Genomic DNA, 19,431 nt, shown 5'->3' with positions numbered 1-19,431 from the left:
GGGGCTGCGAGGGGCGGGGCCGGGGCCGGAGAAGGGAGGGAGGGAGGGAGGGAGGGAGGGGCGGGTGGGAGCGGAGGGGGCGGGGGGAGATGTTGAGCCTTCAGGGGCCGAGGAGGCGGCGGCAGCAGAGGAGAGAGCGGGAGGAGGGAGGGAAGGCAGGAAGAGGGCAACCGAAGGCCGGGCCAGGTGGCTCGACCGGGTGCTGGCTGCGCTGCTCTCGGTTCCGACGGCCTCTCTCATGCGTTGAGGGCGCCCGGCTGGGCCGGACCGGCGGCCGGAGGGGAGGCTCCTCTCCATGGTCCAGAAGACCAGCATGTCCCGGGGCCCTTACCCATCCTCCCAGGAGATCCCCATGGAGGTCTTCGACCCCAGCCCACAGGTGAGGCGTGGTGGCCGGGATCGAGGGAAGGGGGCCGGTCCCGCGGACCTTGTGGGGTCGGATCGAGGGGGGCCGGGGAAAAAGGGGTTATATGCCCGGCGCCCAGTGGGGAGGGCTGTGCGCCCCCCAGCTCTGCCGGTGAATGATTGATGGGCGCTTGGCCGGGAGTTGTGCTGCGGTTTGGCTGAGCGGGGAGGAGGCGGTCGGGCCGCCTGTCACCCTCGCCTCGTCCTCTCCCACGCGTCAGGGTCTCTGCTGCTCGGGTACCGGCTCCAGTGGGTTGAGAGTGTGGGTGCTGGCGGGGGGACCCGGGGATTGAAGGAGGCTAGAGAGCGAGCTCAGGCAAAGGGGGGACGCAGAGCACGCTCAGGGGCGCCGGGCGGGTGTGGGTGGGGCGGGGGTGGCCGAGGCGGTGGTCAGCGGGCGGTGCCAGCAGGCCTTCAGAGCTGCGGACACTGGCCCTCGAGGGTGGGGAAGGGGCCAGCTCCGGGCCAGGCCCCCGTCCCAGCCACTTCAGCTCCACCCCTATATTGGACCACCTCCCCTCCCCCAACAAACACCCACGTTATCCCTCCTCCACCCCATCCCCCCCAGCCCCAGAAAATGCCTCCAAAGTTTGGAAAGTTGAATGGATGCCAACTCACTGTCCTGGAGGGGAAGAAACTGTGTTACCTGGGGGGCATGGGGATGGGGGTGGTCTGCCGCCCCCCCACTCACACTTCTCCTGTGCCCCCAGGTTACCCCCGGAAAGGGGTATTCTTGGGTGGTGAGGGTGCCCATGGAGTGACCAGCAAGGTCTGGGGTGGTCGTGCCAGGGGATTTCTCTGGGACGTGTCCTTATCCAACCTGGCAACACCCCAAGGCTAGGATAGCATTAACTCTTTTCTTGCTGTGGCCAGCCTGGAGCAACTGTAACCACCATGATAATGTGGGCACGTGGGGTGTGGGGGTCAGGTCAGACCTAAAAATACCTCCCTTCTCCACCCCAGGCCCCTTGGAGCCTGGGACGCAGCTGACTGGGGCCTTCCTTTCAGCTGTCCCTTGTCCCTCTGGGTGCCACTCCCTTTTCCTTGCCTGGGATAGTGGTGGTGGTCTGAAAGAGTCTGGGGCTCACTGGGGGAATCCTCTTAAGTTCATAGGGATCCTCAGTCCTCGAGGTTGGAGATATGTCTTGCTGGAGAGAAGGTGATGGGAGGGAGGATCCTCAAAGGGTTCCCCGGTGCCCTTCTCTCCCATCCATCCATCCTCCTCCTTGTACTCAGGCCCAAGGAACCAGAGCCTCTAGTCTGGTCATGGCTTACCTAGCTTCTTTGGCAAAGAAACTCTAGGATGGAGGCTGGGGGCAGGGGCTTGGAGGGCCTGAACCCTCAATGATTTCCCCCCCCACCCCACTCTAGACAGGCTGGGGGCCAATGTGTATATTTGAGTTGGGGAGAGGAAAGAAGTAACCCCCTTTACAGGAGGCCTGGAAATACCTGAATGGGTGGCTGCGTGAGAGGTCAGGCAGTGTCCACGCCACCGAAGCCAGGAGCCCAGCCCGTGGGACTGAGCAGTTCTTCTCCGAGGCCCTGTGGGGGGCTGTGTTCTAGACTCGTCTCGGGGCAGGGCCAAGGGACGTTTAGATTGATGCAGCCTGATGGATATCATGGGGACAGGACGTGGGCATTGGCAGCTGAGGGTTAGAGGGCCTGATCCCTCTTGCCCCCTTGGGGAGAGGTATGATCACGGTGACTGTGAGGACGGGCTGAGAAAAAGTCCTACCAGGCTGGAGGCGGGGTGCTAAATCTGCCCCCATGGGTCAGGGTTGGGGTTAGATGTTTACTTTCCAAATACAGTTCCACGCCCCCTACCCCTCCCTGGGAATCTAGTTTTAGGTCTCCAAGAGCTGAGAGCTGCAACTCCCCTCCCCACTCTGCGAAAAACAAGGCAAGAGTTGGGCATGGGGAAAGCCAAGCTGGGCCTGGGCTGGCGAATCCTCTTCTCTCTGGGGGCCACAGGCACACTCAGCCCCGCTGTGCTCCAGCTGAGGTGCAGGGGGAGGGGGACTTTCCCAGGGGCTCTCTCCGCACCCCCAGCACTGCAGGCAGCCTCTCCCTTCCCCCTGAGGCCTCTGCAGCCTGCCCAGCGTCTCAATTAGCTCTGCTGCCTAATGAGCCTCCAGCTTCTCAGTGCCTCCCCCCTCCCAACCTCTCTGGCTTGGTTTGGGGGTTTCTGTGTGTGCTTCCTAGGGCTCTCTTTCACTGTCCCCCACCCCATGGATGTGGTCTGGGTTCTCCCTCCCGCTCGGGCTGTACCATCTCAGGAAGAAGATAGAGGGGCGGGCTGTTGAGATCAGGGAATGATATTTCCAAGGCTTGGCTGTGGTTCTGGGCCTGATGGGATGAGGGTTGGGAAAGGGCCTTTTTGATTCTACTCTTGTCCCTTCCTGGCTTCTCCAGGGCAAATACAGCAAGAGGAAAGGGCGGTTCAAAAGGTCGGATGGGAGCACATCCTCGGATACAACATCCAACAGCTTTGTCCGCCAGGTAATGGGTAGGCTGGGCTGAGAGGAGGGAGGTGGCTGGTTGGTGGAGACCAGGATTGGTGAGCTGGGTGAGGCTTTCTCCAGGCACCCTCCCCCGTGTCATTTGTCACCTGCCTACAACCACCCCATACCCTTACACCCCATGACCTCCTCTGCATATACTGTCAGCTGTACCCACTCCCTCAGCCCCCACCCAATCCCTCCCCCAGCACCAGACACCAGCCCCTGCTGCCTGCCTGCCTGCGTCATCTCATTCAGGGACAGCCTGGCCTGCCTCCTTCTAGCTGGCTTCAGGCTGTCACCCACTCCCCCTGCCGGCTGTCTCCTTCCATGTCCTCCCCCAGAATCTGTGACAGCATGGGGCAGAGGCAGGTCCTAAGAAATGAGGAGCCAGGACATTTGGGTCCCTGGAGCCCTGATGAGGTATGGGTCAGGGAAACGCCTTCCTCACATCCAGATGTGACTGTTCTTTGTGTGTGTGTGTGTGTGTGACTGTTCTTTAATACGCAGAGAGAGAAAGTGTGTTGAGGGAGGTGGAGGAGAGGCAGGAGGAAGTTGATATCAGAGAGGACTTTAGCCCGGCATCCCTGAATGAAGGCGGGTAGTGTAGCTGAATGGCTTTCTGGGGTTTTCTGTTCTCCCATCAGGAAGATGCTGTTCTCATCTCTGTTCTAACTGTCAACCCCAGGCCATCTCAGGCTCAGGGAGAAGCAGTGAGAGAGCCATGTAGTTGCTATGACTACAGAGCATCTCAACAAAGCCTGGTACCCAAAAAAGGCAAGAGGGGCTTGGGATCAGACAAGGAAAGGAGTACATTGAAGAAAACATGGGCAGCATCTGAGGGCAGAGGGCAGTGGGGAAGTCAGCCGCCCCCACCCCCACCCCCGGGCCAGGAGAGAGAGGGTGATGCCAGGCAGATCCACGACAGATGGGAGAGAGGCCCTTCTTTTCACTTCTTCCGTCTCCACGACACTTGGCACATGTGAGCCCGGGCCTGACTTGAGAGGGTCAGGAAAAGGGCTCTTCATCCCAGCATCTCCATACAAACACGAAGCCCTTTCTTTGATCTTTCCCTCATCCCCCGTGTTGCAGGACTGGGCCAGGGCCGGGGCCAGGAAGAATGACACTGTGCTCAGTGGAGCCCCTCTTGACAGAAAAGGGCCTCATTCCTTCAGTGTTTGCCGACCCAGGGGATCAGACCCCAGTCTCCAATCCTTCCTCCTCTTAGCTCCCCAGCTCTGACCCCCTGTAGGTGGCAGGGAGTGGGGGGGCAGTCCTTGCCACATCTCTGAGCTAAATATACCCTAGCAGTTTGCACATGTAGCAACTCTGCTTGTAACCTGAGCCCCCTGGGGGAACGGGCAGTTTGGGCCACCCCCTAGGCCAGCAGGGGCAGGCACTGAGGGCGCCGGGATGGAGGCGCCCAGCCGGACCCTCGTAGTGGTGAGCTGGGGATGGAGAGAAGGTGGGGGGAGGTGGGAGCAGCCCCTCAGGAAAGCTGGTGGGAGGCCTTCACTCCAGCCTGTCTCCTTGCCTCACTGTTTCCTTGTCTCCCGCCATTCTTGGGTGTGTGTGTGCGTGTATGTGTGTTTGTGTGTGTGTTGGGGTCAGTGAGTGTCTCTCTGCCACTCCATCTCTGGGTCTGTTCCCCTGGTTCTCCTGGCATCTGTCTTTCTGACTCTGAGTGCTCCCGTCAGGAGGGGTGGAGAGTGGTAGATTAACGGTTTTCACTCTTTCCTTTGCATCTCTTTTCCAGCTTCTTTTAGTACCGCCACCACCCCCCACCTTTCCCCTCTCCGCTCTCCCATTTTCATGATTTGATGGGCAGCTGCACTCACTGATGCACCAGGGCGCTCTGGGGGAGGTGGGAATTGGTCTTCTCTCTTTCCCACGTTCCCTCCATACGAAGCTAATGGGCATTCCTGGCCAGGTGACCCTTTCCTGTCTTCAGGAAAGAACCCCCTCACCTCTGCAGTCTTGTTCTTTCTTCAGGTCCCCTCCTGCCCTTTGTAGCAACACCACCGCTGCACGGTCACACAAATCCACACCTCCTGGCTCCTGCCCTCACATGCCCTCAGGGACACAGACACTGAGGGCGTCCCCCCGTTCCGCCCCGTATGCACACACGTGTACCTGTATGCATTCAGTCATACACACCAGGACATACCATAGAACATACCCTTGAAGTTGCACACCCAAGCACACCTGTGAATGAGCACGTTCATTCACGCCCTGGGTCTGGACAGGCTATGCGTGTCTTACACATGTGCCTGCATCACTGAGGGAGTTCCTTGTGCTCTGGGATGGTCGGTGTGATAAAGGCCTGCTTCCTGGCACACCCAGACTTCTGAGCCTGCCTTAACCCTGGCAGCCGGCAGCCCTAGGACTGAGGAAAGGCCTGCTCGTGTCCTTCTCTTAACTTGCCTCTTCTTGCACCACCCCAGGCATCTTGGGTTCTTTTTTGTATCTTATGAGAGCCTGAGGGCTGGGGCTCCCCAGCTTCTGGAAGAGGAGGTAGGATTCTATCTTTCCTCACCCTTGAGCAGAAAATGGCAAATTTTTGTGTGGCCCTAGCCCATGGAGCAGGCTGCCCATTGCCGCCAGTGCCGAGAGCTCAGGCCTAAGCTGGTGGCTACAGCCCCTGGAAGGACTCACTGGGCCTGTGCTGAGTCTGTCTCAGCCGGTGCTGGGGGCAGGGGAGGGAAGGAGGAGCAGGGAGTGGAGACTGTCCCTTGGCACTCCACCCCTGCGCTGTGCCCCTATCAGGTTCCCACCCCTCCCTGGGCCCCAAGCAGCTGTCCTTGGACCTGCCGTAATCCCCTGCTTGCTGCTGTCGCCCTTCCTAGGGCCACACTCTTTCCAGGGGCCTGCAGATCTCGTCCTCCGGCTCTTCCCATCTAGTACCACCTCCTCCTAGCCCTTGTGGTATCATGCTGGGCTGGCTGGGGCTTGAGGCATCCACGACGGGTGCCTTCCGAGGCCCAGGAGCTGGGGAGGCAGCGTTGGCCCTGAGCTGGCCCTGTCTGTTTTCAGGGATCAGCAGAGTCCTATACCAGCCGTCCGTCAGACTCCGATGTGTCTCTGGAGGAGGACCGGGAAGCCTTAAGGAAGGAGGCAGAGCGCCAGGCATTAGCCCAGCTCGAGAAAGCCAAGGTGAGAAAGATGGGAAGGGCTGTGCTGGCATTATTTCCCTTACCCCAGGCCTCAGAGACAGCCTGGACAGACCCAGGGGCAAGTCTTGGCCCAGCCACTTCCTAGCTCATGTACCCCTCTGATGTGCCTCTGCTTTTCACCTGTAAAGTGTAAGCTATAATACCTGCCTCCTTATAAAGTACAATAAGTGCCTAATTTCTACACATAATAGGAGCTAAACATTTCCACTCATTTCTGGAGTCAGATTTTCTGGGCTCTTATTAGCTGTGTGATCTTAGGCAAGTCACTTAACCTTTCTGAACTTTAGTCTTCTCATTCATTAAAATGAATATGGTGGGAGTTCCCCCCACAGTCCAGTGGTCAGGACTCAGCAGCACTTTCACTGCCGTGGCCCCGGGTTCAATCCCTGGTCGTTGGGGAACTATGATCCCACGAGCCACGTGGCACAGCAAAAGAAAAGAAAAGAAAAGAAAAAAACCCGTAAAATGAATATGGTAATAGTACTTAACTTCATAGGGTTTTTGTAATGAATAAATGAGATAATGGGTGTGAAACATATAACACAGTACCTGTTACACTACACAGTAGCTGCTGTCATTATTATTACTATTATTTGTTCTTATTGTTGTTGTCACTATTATTATTATTCCTTCTTGGTGTTATTCTAGGCTCTCCCACCACCCATACTTAGCATTCCCTGATGCCCCCCTCCACCCTGAGAGGACTGAGTTCTATGGTTTGCTTTTGTGTGTGTGTGTGTGAAATTTAATATATGCAGTAAAAAACTGCATAAGCCATTCAGTATATGTTTTTATTAAAAAAAATTTTTTTTGAAGTATAGTTGATTTACAATGTTGTGTTAGTTTCAGGTGTACAGCAAAGTGATTCAGTTATACATATATGTGTATATTCTTTTTCAGATTCTTTTTCATTATAGGTTATTACAAGATTTTGAATATAGTACCCTGTGCTATACAGTAGGTCCTTGTTGTTTATCTATCTTATGTATAGTAGTGTGTACAGTATATGTTTTAATAAACAATTTACAAAACAAACCTCTCCCTAATCACCACCGCAGTCAGGAAGTTGTACATCCCATTGTGATTTAACCCTCTGGTTGTCATCTTCCTCTAGACCAAGCCAGTGGCATTCGCTGTGCGGACAAATGTCGGCTACAACCCATCTCTAGGGGATGAGGTGCCTGTTCAGGGAGTGGCCATCACCTTCGAGCCCAAGGACTTCCTGCACATCAAAGAGGTGGGGAGGATGTGTTGGCATCTGGAGGGAGGGCAGGGTAGTGGGTGCCAGGAGAGGGGCTGTCAGACCTCTAGTGGAAAAAGACTTCTGAGCCAAGCAGAGCTGGGCTAAATCTGCTGTGTGACCTTAGGCAAATCTTTCCATCTCTCTGAGCTTCGCATTTTTCATTGGTAAAATGGGACGGTAATGCCTAGGTCACAAGGTGGTTGGGAGGGTTTGTGATGAGGCCTGTCAGTGGGGTGGCAGTGTGCCAGGCACATGGAGGTGTCAGCATTTACTTCTCTCCCTGCCTTTCCAGGGTAGAGCTGGCACATGGGGGAGGAAGGACTCTCAGAACAGGGATGTGCTCGGGGGTGTGGGTGGTCCATGGCACAAGAGGATGCTGGTTCCAGAGAGTCCTGAGAATTGGGGGCTGTAATCCGAGGCTGGTGCCAGGGCTGTTTGAGGGTGCCGCCCCCTGGGCGGGGTAGGCACGTCTGGGGGTGGTGTCCCCCGGAGCTGGCTGCTGGCTTGTACCTCTAATCTCCCTCTTGGTCTCCCCCACCCCACCTGCCGTTGTCGTTTGCAGAAATACAATAATGACTGGTGGATTGGGCGACTGGTGAAGGAGGGCTGTGAGGTTGGCTTCATCCCCAGCCCTGTCAAACTGGACAGCCTGCGCCTGCTGCAGGAACAGAAGCTGCGCCAGAACCGCCTCAGCTCCAGGTGTTTGGCTGGGGCCAGGGCACCTCCGGGAGAGGCCAGCCAGCCAGCCAGGAGTAGGCCCTGAGGGTTGACGCATTGCCCTGAGGACACAAAACTGTCTGTGGCATCACCAGTGGGGCTGGCAAATGAGGGTGGGGTGCGGGGGGCAGCCTGTGAGAGAACAGATCCCCCGCCCTCACGCCCACCTCCTTTGCTCACGGCTCCATTTGCCTTTCTGCCCACACAGCAAATCAGGTGACAACTCGAGCTCCAGTCTGGGAGACGTGGTGACTGGCACCCGCCGCCCCACGCCCCCTGCCAGTGGTAAGAGCTGCCGCCACCCCACGGGGTCGGGTGGAGCTCCTGGGCCGGGTGGTCTCCCCACTGCCTGTCCCCTCCTTTCCCTGCAGTTGGGGGTACCCCAATCCTGAGTCCTCCAGACACCTCCGGTGGTACCCCCTCCATGAAGAGCAGGACACCCCACAAGCTGGGCCTGTCCATCAGCGCCCATTCTGTCATGTCTCTACTCTCCCATTTCTTTGGTAGCTCCATCTCTCTGCCTGACTGCCCTGCCCCCTACCCCCCATTCATTTCTCCCAGCCCTGTTCCATTCACCTCTTCTTTCTTTTTTCCCCATCCCATCCCTGCGTTTTGTACTTGTGTCTCCATGTCCATCTCACTCCTCCCCACCTCGCCTCCTTCCTCCCTCATCCTGACTCTCCGGTCCAGGTAATGAAATGACTAACTTAGCCTTTGAACTAGACCCCCTGGAGTTAGAGGATGAGGAGGCGGAGCTCGGTGAGCATAGTGGCTCTGCCAAGACTAGCGTTAGCAGTGTCACCACCCCGCCACCCCACGGCACGCGCATCCCCTTCTTCAAGAAGGTAATTCTCGCTGGGTTCTTGCGATAGGGGAGGTCAGAGCCCAGCGCTTTGGCGGGGGAGGGCGGCTGGAATGGATTCCGATGTGGCATCAGCCTGATTCTGTGGGAATCAGGAGGAGGGAAGGGTAGGATGGCACCGAGAATGGGCACGTCTGTCTCCACACACAACTCCACCCTGGCCCACTTCTCCGGAAGGGATGGTCCTTGCGGTGGAAGCACCCTTTCTCTTGGAAGGCCGCCCCCGCCCCTCAACTGAAAGCAGGGTCTGGGTAATGAGACCTGACCTTTCCCCCTCACTGCCAGTGGGATAGGCCGTGTTTGCCCCCACTCCCACGTGTGAAGGGGAGAGTGGAATGGTGACCTTCTTGGCCCTTTTCGGACTCCATGGGGCTACGGTGGGCACACGGGGATCTCCTGGCTGCAGAGCAGGACAGTTAGCGTACCCTTAAAATGGGCGGTTTGGCCTGCACTGGGGCCAGGAGATGGGCACCAAATTAGAGGCTGTCACTCTTCCCAGCTCTTTTCCAAGACCCAGAAAGGGGGTACAGGGTGTCTGAATATTCCCAAGTTCACTGGACTGGCCGTCAGTCCTGCTCCCAGCCCCGATCCAGGGCCACGTCTGGCTCCCCCTTGGCACGGGGTCCCATCCCCTGTCTCTGGCTCTGTCTGTCACTAACACGCATGCCTTGTTATCTCTCCTCGTCTGCCCGCTCTCCCTCCCTCTCTTGTCCCGGCTCCTCCCTCGCCCTCTGCCCCTGCCTGGGTACCTTCCCCTTTCTCCTCCCCCGCCCTCCTCTTGGCAATCTCTGGACCCAGCCAAACAGAAGCAGAAGTTGGTGAGTATCACAGCTTTCTGTGTCCCCCTCCCCACCCCCTGGGATGGGCTAGGGGGACCTTCTAACACCCATTCCCATATCTGCCCCCCTTTTCCCCAACCCTTCCTGGTCCTCCCTCGCCATACCTCCCCACCCCCACCCCGATCCCCACATCTGGACTTTGGGACCAGGGGGAGGAAAGGATGCATGGGGGAGCCTGGAGGTGGGGGAAGAGGGGCTAATGCCATCTCCACTCTGGGGTTTCCCCTCCCTGCTTCCCCCCCCAGACAGAGCATGTGCCCCCCTATGACGTGGTACCTTCCATGAGGCCCATCATCCTGGTGGGACCGTCGCTCAAGGGCTATGAGGTAGGAGCCCCTAGAGGCGAGTGGACCCAGAGGGGCCCAGACCTCCAGAAAGACTCCATAGAAAGGTCTTCAGACCCCGGAGAGATCCCCCAGCAGGGCCCTCCCAGGGTTTCTTCCCCAGAGGACTATGTACCTTCAGAGACCACCCCCCTCCATGGGGGACCCAACCCCCAGGGAGACCCCAGAAGGGTCTCGTCCTCTCAAAAGAACCCCAGAAAAGTCCTCCCAGAGATCCCACCTTAAAGGATCTTTGCAATCAGAAACCCCAGTGGAGGCCCCTCAGACTCAAAAGGACTGCCCCCTCCTCTCAACAGGGACTTACTCATCTCAGGGATTTAAGAAGAAAATGGAATGTCAGGGGGCAAATACCTAGCAGTCCACCCTCCCTGAGGGGCTTTAAACACCTGACTTCTCCTCCCCCCACCCCACCCCCCCAACCTCAGGTTACAGACATGATGCAGAAAGCTTTATTTGACTTCTTGAAGCATCGGTTTGATGGCAGGTAAGACCCCGGGAGCTGGCTCTCCACTCCCACCATGGTTCTCTGCTGCTGGGGATGGGCAGCATGGCTTGAATGACAATCCTGGAACTCTTGGACTGAGGGATAAGAGGCTGTCCTGGAGCCTGGGGAGTAGGCAGGGCATTCTAGGCCACCCTGACCCCTGGCTCCTCTTGTCCCATCCCCCAGGATCTCCATCACTCGTGTGACAGCGGACATTTCCCTGGCTAAGCGCTCGGTCCTCAACAACCCCAGCAAACACATCATCATCGAGCGTTCAAACACACGCTCCAGCCTGGGTGAGCCCACCCTTAACTGCACCCCCACCCCTGCTCTGGGGCCAGATGTGGGATGGGGGAGGGGGCATCTCCAGAAATGCTCTCTTTGCCCACGGCCTCCTGGGAGGCCCCCTTACATTTCCCCCTGCCCCATGACTCCATTTCCCCAGCTGAGGTTCAGAGCGAGATCGAGCGCATCTTCGAGCTAGCCCGGACCCTTCAGTTGGTTGCTCTGGATGCCGACACCATCAACCACCCAGCCCAGCTCTCCAAGACCTCACTGGCCCCCATCATTGTTTACATCAAGATCACCTCTCCCAAGGTGGGTGCAGGCATCTGACCCTGTTGGAGACAGGAGTGCTCTGGTTGGGCTGCCTGTGTTTAAACCCCAGGTACTGCTTACTAATTGTGTGACGTAATCTCCTCGAGCCCAGATTCCCTGCTCTGTCGAAGTCCATTGTCTGGATATTGTGAAGATTCAACCTAATGTGAATACTTAGCACTTAGCAAAGGGTCTGGTATAATATACCTGACCATGTTTTTTTTTTAAAGCATTTATTTATTTATTTTTGGCTGCGTTGGGTCTTCGTTGCTGCGCCTGGGCTTTCTCTAGTTGTGGTGATCGGGGGCTACTCTTCGTTGCGTTGCATGGGCTTCTCATTGCAGTGGCTTCTCTTGTTGCGGAGCACGGGCTCTAGGTGCACGGGCTTCAGTAGTTGTGGCACGTGGGCTCAGTAGTTGTGGCTCGCGGGCTCTAGAGCACAGGCTCAGTAGTTGTGGTGCACGGGCTTACTTGCTCCGCGGCATGTGGGAGCTTCCCAGACCAGGGATAGAACCCATGTCCCCTGCATTGGCAGGCGGACTCTTAACCACCACACCACCAGGGAAGTCCCCCTTGTCATGTATTAACTATTTTAAATATTATTATTAGGGTCATGCAGGCCAGTCCCCTGTCTCTACTTTGTTGACTTCTCCTCTTGAGTCCAGAAAACAGAAAGAATTCTGTGCTTTCTGTCCCAGTGTCATGCAGCTACTTGGCTGCTGGGAAAAGACCTTTCCTGTCTTTCGATTTCAGCCCTTTTTGCTGCACCGCCTTCACCGCCTTCATGTAGGCCTCGATAGAGATGAAATTGGTAGGAAGGCTGATTTACTTCCTGGTCATACAGCGGCTCTGTTAGTTTTCCCTCCTAGACATTAGTAGGGGTTTCAGAAACATGGAAGGTGAGCTTAGGTGAAGGATTTGAAATGAGAAGACAGCATGGGGTTCAAATCCGAGCTCTGATTGGCTTATTTTTATTTAATTAATTAAATCTTGGTTTTGGTTTTTTGGGTTGTATTTTATTGAGTTTGTGATCTTGGGGGGATTATTTAGCCTTTGCACCTCAATTTCTTTTTTTTTTTGCGGTATGTGGGCCTCTCACTGCGGTGGCCTCTCCCGTTGCGGAGCACAGGCTCCGAACGCGCAGGCTCAGCGGCCACGGCTCACGGGCCCAGCCGCTCCACGGCATGTGGAATCTTCCCGGACCGGGGCACGAACCCGCGTCCCCTGCATCGGCAGGCGGACTCTCAACCACTGCGCCACCAGGGAAGCCCCTGCACCTCAATTTCTTTACCTACAAAATGGGAATTATAATCATTCTCATATGTCATTGAGAGGGTTGGAGGTAATGATGTAAAGAGCCCAGAGTTCTGTCTGATGAAGGCACCCAGAGGTGGTAACTGTTAACATCTCATGGTAGCACCCAGTTTCTTTTTTTTTTTTTAATATTTATTTATTTGGCTGCCCTGGATCTTAGTTGCGGCACACGGAATCGTCATTGCCACCTGCGGGATCTTCGTTGCAGCACACGGGATCTTTTAGTTGCGGCATGCAGGATCTAGTTCCCCGACCAGGGATCAAACCCTGGTCCCCTGTGTTGAGAGTCTTAACCACTGGACCACCAGGGAAGTCCCTGAGCACCCAGTTTCTTAATCTTTCTGAGTCCTAAGTTTCTAATGAGCATAAAGTGGGTGATGGGATTTAAGTACTACCTGGGGTGGTTGAAAGGATCAAATGAGACAACGGCTGCAAAAACACTTTGTGAACTAGAAAGTTAACAGACACTTCCATTGCCCCCACTGAGCACTGACTGAGGTTAAGGGTGGGGACTCTGGAATCAGCCTGCCTGAGTTTAGGTACCAGTGCTACCACTTACCGGCTCTGTGCTCTTTTGGCAAGTCACCTAACTTCTCTATGTTTCAGTTTCCTCATCTGCAAAATAGGAATCCTCAAATGGTGCTTGGGAAGATTAAATAAACACATTAACCACGCAAAGTGCCTGGTACCTACTAAGCACTGTATCTATTCTTTTTTTTTTTTTTTAGATTTTTACCTTGAAATAATTTCAAACTTACGGAAGAGTTGTAAGAATAGTAGGACTATCTTTGAACACCCTTCACTCAGATTCACTACTTTTTTAACAGCTTTATTGAAATAAAATTCACATGCCATTCAATTCAGCCATTTAAAGTATACAATTTAATTTTTTTCAGACTCATTAATTTTGAACATTTTGCCACTACTTTATGTATGTATGTATTATGTATATGTGTGCTTATATATGTGTATCTTTTTTCCTGAACTATTTGAGAGTAAGTTGTAGATATTGTATGCCTTTATCCCTAAATATTTCAACATGTATTTCTTAAGAAGAAGGATATTAACTTACATAACCACAGTACAATTGTCAAATTTAAGAATCTTATCTAAAATACTGTCCATCTTCAGTTTTCACCAGTTGTCCCAATAATGCCCCTTATAGCAATTTCCCCTTCATGATCCAGGATCATGTGTTGCATTTAGTTGTTATATCTCTTTATAGTCTTTAAGCTGAAAATTTTCCTCAGCCTTTCTTGGATTTTCATGACACTGACATTTTTTTTGTTTTTTTGCGGTACGCGGGCCTCTCACTGCTGTGGCCTCTCCCGTTGCGGAGCACAGGCTCCGGACGCGCAGGCTCAGCGGCCATGGCTCACGGGCCCAGCCGCTCCGCGACACATGGGATCTTCCCGGACCGGGGCACGAACCCGTGTCCCCTGCATCGGCAGGCAGACTCTCAACCACTGCACCACCAGGGAAGCCTGACACTGACATTTTTTAAGAGTACAGATCACTTATTTTGTAGATTGTTCCTCGGTGTGGGTTTGTCTGATGTTTCCCCATGACTAGATTTAGGTTTTATGTTTCAGGTAGGAACATCACCAAAGCGATGTGTCCTTCTGAGTGCGTTGCATCCGGAAGCACAGGATGTCGGTTTGTTGCATCATTGGTGCTGTTAACTTTGGTCACTTACTTAAGGTTGTAGCTTTATGTTTAGCTATTATCATCATTATTACTGTTATCACTGAGATGAGAATAATCATAGTGGCTGCATAATGGCATTATTGTCAGGACTAAATGAATTGATTGTGTAAAAAGCACGGAATAGTGCCAGTACATAGCACGTGTCCCTATAAAGGATGGCTACTGCTGTTAACGTGGAGGGGAAGTTGGCCCAGAGAATGAAGCCTATAAAGGTTACAGGGGTTGGGAAGGAGAATCATTGCCCTTCATTACAGCCACTGCTGGAACTTCCCAGGACAGGCTGGCATGAGACCCAGGAGAGAGCCTGAGCACTGTGTAGGATGGACACAGGACTGGTGAGGTCATTTCTGAAGAGGCGGCCAGGGCTGAGAGTCATGGAACATCCCCCGGCCCCGATGCTGTCTGTCCACACTGGCTCCGACCAGGACCCGCCTCTCCGGCTTGGTGCATTGCAGGGTCCCTCGAGCTCCTCTTCTTCCCCCCACAAACCAGGTTCTTCAGAGGCTCATCAAGTCTCGAGGGAAGTCTCAGTCCAAGCACCTCAATGTGCAAATAGCAGCCTCGGAGAAGCTCGCGCAGTGTCCCCCCGTGAGTGCTCAGACCCAGGGGAAGGGGGGTGCGACGTTTGGGTTCTCCATGTGTCCTCTGGCCTGCCTCAGAGAGTGACCGGAACGCCTGGGCGGGGTCCAGAGATGCAGGCGGGTTTTCTGGGAAAAGGGTGCTGGATGTTCAAGTCCCAGAAGCACCACTTCTCTGTGGGGAGTTAAGCCCCCTCTCCACGCCTTGGTTGCCTTATATCTAGGATGAGGGAGCTGGAGTATCGGGGTACCAAGACCTCTTGTAGTTCTGCCGATTTATATGTCTAAGAGCCCCCCTCTTCCTGGACATCCAGAGGTTTCTTTTTAACTTTGTCCTTTAACCCCTTGACTCCACCCACTGCCCCAGGCCGCACCCTCACCCCTTGGTCATGCCCAGCTCATCCCAGCCCTGCCCTTAACCCCGCCTCCACAGGAAATGTTTGACATCATCCTGGATGAGAATCAGCTGGAGGATGCCTGCGAGCATTTGGCCGAGTACTTGGAAGCCTATTGGAAGGCCACACACCCGCCCAGCAGCACTCCGCCCAATCCGCTGCTGAACCGCACCATGGCTACTGCAGCCCTTGCTGCCAGCCCTGCCCCTGTCTCCAACCTCCAGGTACAGGTGCTCACCTCACTCAGGAGAAATCTCAGCTTCTGGGGAGGGCTGGAGGCCTCGCAGAGGGCCAGGGCGGTGCCCCAGCAGCAGGAGCACCCCGTGTAGGTGCCCCGCCCACGTCCCCTCCCGCCCAGGGCTCGGAACTGAGGAACTGAGCACGGTGAACACTGGGCAAGGAAGGGAAGAGTTTTATTTTGTAAAAAATGTGGTGAGTGGCAGCTTCTGGTGTCTGTGGTTTTTGATGGGATTGGGGCTGGCTGGTGGGGCCTCCCTGGGCCTGGTCCCATAGGACCATATCTGCTGCCCTGGGGGCTTTTGCCCTGGGGGCCTTGTAGGATACGTGACTAGGAAGAAACAGAGGAAAATCAATATATGTTTGCTGGACTCTACACCCATTTTAGACCCAACAGAGGTCACAGCATTTTAGACGCAACAGACCAAGGGCCCTCAGACGCAGGGAATCCCACAGAGCAGGGCCGTTCAAACCAGAGAAACTGCCCCCTCCTCCAGAGCCCTAATCTTAGGAGATTTCTCAGTAGGGACCCAAAATGAAGCATCTTCCATGAGTTGAACCTTCCATCCTTCTCCCAGTTAAACAGATTCCAGGAAAGACCCTCCTGTGGGTTCTCCACCCTGCCTTGATCTCCTCCCATGGGAGCCAAGGCCTCTATCTCTGAGGTCAGACCATTAAGTATTGGGTTCCAGATTAGAACCAGAAGAAACCCATGAAATCATTCTAGACCATTGCTTTTCAAATTTGTTTTCAGCACCAGAGCCCATTTGTTCACTGAATCTTATGTGGCAGCTCAGTCTGTAGACAAGGCATCCTTGCTCTGCTCAGAGGGAGCTAGTGGCCTTGGCCTCCATTCCGCTTCCACGGGGACCCCTGAAGCGCTCTGTGCCCTGTCCACCCACCCCAGATCTCCAGGGAATAGTTTGGAGATTGCTGCTCTAGTCTAATCCCCATCACACCACCACAGAGACACTGGGCCACTGAGATGGGAGTCACTTGCTCAGGGTCACACAGCTTGAAGTAGCAGGGAATGGGGCTAGAACCCAGGTCTCTTTGCACCCCACCCAGCAGCCTCTATGGCCATCTTCATGTGGCATTTGGTGCTGAGGACATTGGGCCATCTCACTGTTGCCAGTGGGGATAGAGACCCATCAGCCTTCCCCAGCCTGCAGCTTTGAGTCTTTGTTGGGGGCAGGGGAGGAATCCTATCAACCTTGGAGACTTTGTCATCTGACTAGGCAATGGGGTGGGGGGAAGTGTGGGGTTCCGGAAGCCTGTGATTAGGGGCTGGTTGCGCTGAAGGAGCTGGCTGAAATCCCCCCTTAGGATATTTGGGAAACGGGGGCAATGACTAACCCAATCAACCACTAACAAGTGGCAATACTGATGAGCTGTTAATGATGATTTAGCCCAAGACAGCATTAACGTGTGCCTTGAGGAATTGATGGCTAATTGTTCGTGGGCTCTCTACCATGGTTACCAGGAGAGTTCATGCCTTCACCCACCTTAGGAAGGTCCGGTGCCCCCTCTCCTAGTGGAGGAGCAAATGCCTTGAATTCTGTCCTCTGGCTCTCTGGCTGGGCTCCAGAGCCGTTTGCCGGCTGCCCATCCCCTAGGGTCAGCACCCTCCTCTCCTTCAGCCAGGCTGGGTGTCATGGTGCCCTCACTAACCTGCCTTGCTTTGTTGTGTTTCTCTCACTCCTGCCTGATCTGCATGGTGTGTGCCATCTGCCTGCTAACCAGGGACCATACCTTGCTTCCGGGGACCAGTCGCTGGAACGGGCCACCGGGGAGCACGCCAGCGTGCACGAGTACCCGGGAGAGCTGGGCCAGCCCCCAGGCCTTTACCCCAGCAGCCAGCCGCCAGGCCGGGCGGGCACCCTGCGGGCACTGTCCCACCAAGACACGTTTGATGCCGACACCCCTGGCAACCGAAACTCTGCCTACACGGAGCTGGGAGACTCGTGTGTGGACATGGAGACTGACCCCTCCGAGGGGCCAGGGCTTGGAGACCCTGCAGGGGGCAGCACCCCACCAGCCCGACAGGGATCCTGGGAGGATGAGGAAGACTATGAAGAGGAGCTGACCAACAACCGGAACCGCGGCCGGAATAAGGCGCGCTATTGCGCGGAGGGCGGGGGTCCAGTTCTGGGACGCAACAAGAATGAGCTGCAGGGTTGGGGGCGGGGCGTCTACATCCGCTGAGAGGCAGGGGCCACACAGTGGGAGGAAGGGCTCTGAGCCCAGGGGAGGTGGGGGACAGAGGGGCTCACCACTGCGGATGTATCCTGCCTCCAGGGGGCGCTGTCTCCCTCCTTTCAGATGCCTTTGCTCAATGTTTGGGGTTCCTTTGGTGGTAGCATTCCAGCCAGCTCCTGGGGCTCCCTTAAGCCTCAGCGGTAGGTTTTTACCTACATGCTGTGGGTGCATGGGGGGGTGACAACCTTCCTGCAGTATCCCCTTCCCCACCTCAGGGGGCTCTCTTCCCTCGCCCAGAGAAAAGGTGCAGCTCCTTAACTCCTTCTACTCCAGGCTCTACATGAGTGTCCTAAAACGGGGTGGCCCTTTCTTTTTCCAACCTGGAGTATTTGGGAAGGGTAGGGGGGCTTTTCCTGGAGAGGGAGACCACAGACTCTTTCCCATGAGGGCTGTCTTCCCCAAGCCCCAGATCCAGGGTCCTTCACCATGCCCACCCCTCCCCCTAGCTTCCTGGCAGCATTGTCTGGGAGGTGAAAGCTACAGCATTGGAAGCCCCACCGGGATCTCGTCTTCGGGAGTGGTCTGGGTAGAAGCTGGCAGGCATCAGATGTAGTGCCCTGTGCCCGCCCAGGACCTAGAACCCTGAGGAGGGGGCAACCCGAGATGCTGCTACCCACCCCACCACCTCCATGCCTCAAGGCTTTGCCTACCCCAGGAATGAGCTTTGCCTACAACATCCCTTGCCTGCAGCCATCAGAAGAGGGGGCCCCTCTGCATCTGAGCCCCCCATCCCCTTGTCACCTGGGTGTGGAGCCCATGGAACACTCTGGTCCAGCTCATTTTGAAACCAAAAAACTGCTTCACTTTCACCCTGAGGCCCCAGGGGGGAGGCCCTGTGGGTTGGTGCCCCAAAGGTAATCGTCACCCCAGGGGTTGCCTCAGGACCTCGGATCTCCCCCGGGGGGCTTGGCTGCTGCTGCTGCTGCTGCTGCTGCTCTGTATCTGCCTCTTGTGATCCCGTCCTTTACCCATGTCCCCGCCCCCCAGGAGAGGCCTTGGTACCCCCTCTGCCCTGGATGGTCCCTCAGCCTAGCATCCCGTAGCCCAGCAGCCCTGTCCCCCACCCCCACCAGCACCCAGCTGGGCCAGAGAGAGCCGATTGTGCCAACGAGGACTGGGCCCTGCCCGGCTGCCCGCCTCAGGGATGGGCGCCTCATGCCTGTCTCGCCACCTCCTGTGCCAATGTTGTCCCACCCGGGGGTGGGGTGCAGCTTCCACTTACTGGTTAGCAGAGACCACTGCCCAACCTTTCCCCTTCCTGTCTGGTGTCCTGTGCCCCCGTCTGTCTGTCTGTCCGTCTGTACTCCCCTAGGAGAAGTATTTTGCCACATATAAAACCGCCATCCTGTCCTTTGCGGCCACCTCCTGAGCCTGCTTCTTTGTTCCCGCCGCATGGTTGCCAGCCTAGGTGTGTGGGAGCTGCTGACGTGCAGGGAGGGAGAGTGAAGGGGTGGGTGCGGGAATACAGCCGCGGCCAGTCCCGGCTCTGCTCAGCCCCAAGCCCCATGCCTGTCCGCTCTGTCTCCCCATAAGTAGAGCCAGGGAAAGCTGGAAGCTGAGACGGGAAGTGGGGTGCCCCCGGTGGTGTTCAGGGGTCAGATCCAGAGCCACTGGCACCCTGTCTTCGAGGCCGGTGCTTGCTTCTCTGCTCCTGTGGCCTCAGCCGCTCCCCAACTCCCCAGGGAGGGATGGGCTGAGCTTCCGGCTCTCTCCACCGATGCCTCCACAACTACCCACCCCAGCCCCTGCTAACCAACCTGGTGGGAGGGGGAGAGGTCT

General features: G+C 55.9%; 1 protein-coding gene across 4 annotated transcripts; it reads left to right on the top strand.

The window, feature by feature from the left end:
• Positions 1 to 295: 295 nt before the first annotated feature.
• CACNB1 (calcium voltage-gated channel auxiliary subunit beta 1) lies at positions 296 to 17,598 on the top strand (the record flags this gene model as incomplete). 4 transcript variants are annotated; one of them, XM_079725302.1, is made up of 14 exons in its annotated part: positions 296 to 379; positions 2,818 to 2,904; positions 5,937 to 6,056; positions 7,191 to 7,313; positions 7,882 to 8,018; positions 8,245 to 8,321; positions 9,697 to 9,716; positions 9,983 to 10,063; positions 10,507 to 10,565; positions 10,752 to 10,861; positions 11,011 to 11,162; positions 14,676 to 14,771; positions 15,195 to 15,380; positions 17,137 to 17,598. In XM_079725302.1, 14 exons carry the CDS (start codon positions 296 to 298, stop codon positions 17,596 to 17,598), a joined length of 1,794 nt encoding a protein of 597 aa, XP_079581428.1. The 4 variants fall into 4 exon arrangements, with proteins under 4 accessions (XP_079581428.1, XP_079581427.1, XP_079581430.1 ...); XM_079725301.1 differs by lacking the exon at positions 9,697 to 9,716 and adding an exon at positions 8,727 to 8,881; XM_079725304.1 differs by lacking the exons at positions 9,697 to 9,716; positions 17,137 to 17,598 and having other exon boundaries at positions 9,987 to 10,063; positions 15,195 to 15,570.
• Positions 17,599 to 19,431: the final 1,833 nt, after the last annotated feature.

Source organism: Hyperoodon ampullatus (genome assembly GCF_949752795.1).
Source record: "Hyperoodon ampullatus genome assembly, chromosome: 19".
Taxonomy (NCBI): Eukaryota; Metazoa; Chordata; class Mammalia; order Artiodactyla; family Ziphiidae; genus Hyperoodon; species Hyperoodon ampullatus.
This window is presented reverse-complemented; position numbering and strand designations above follow the sequence as displayed.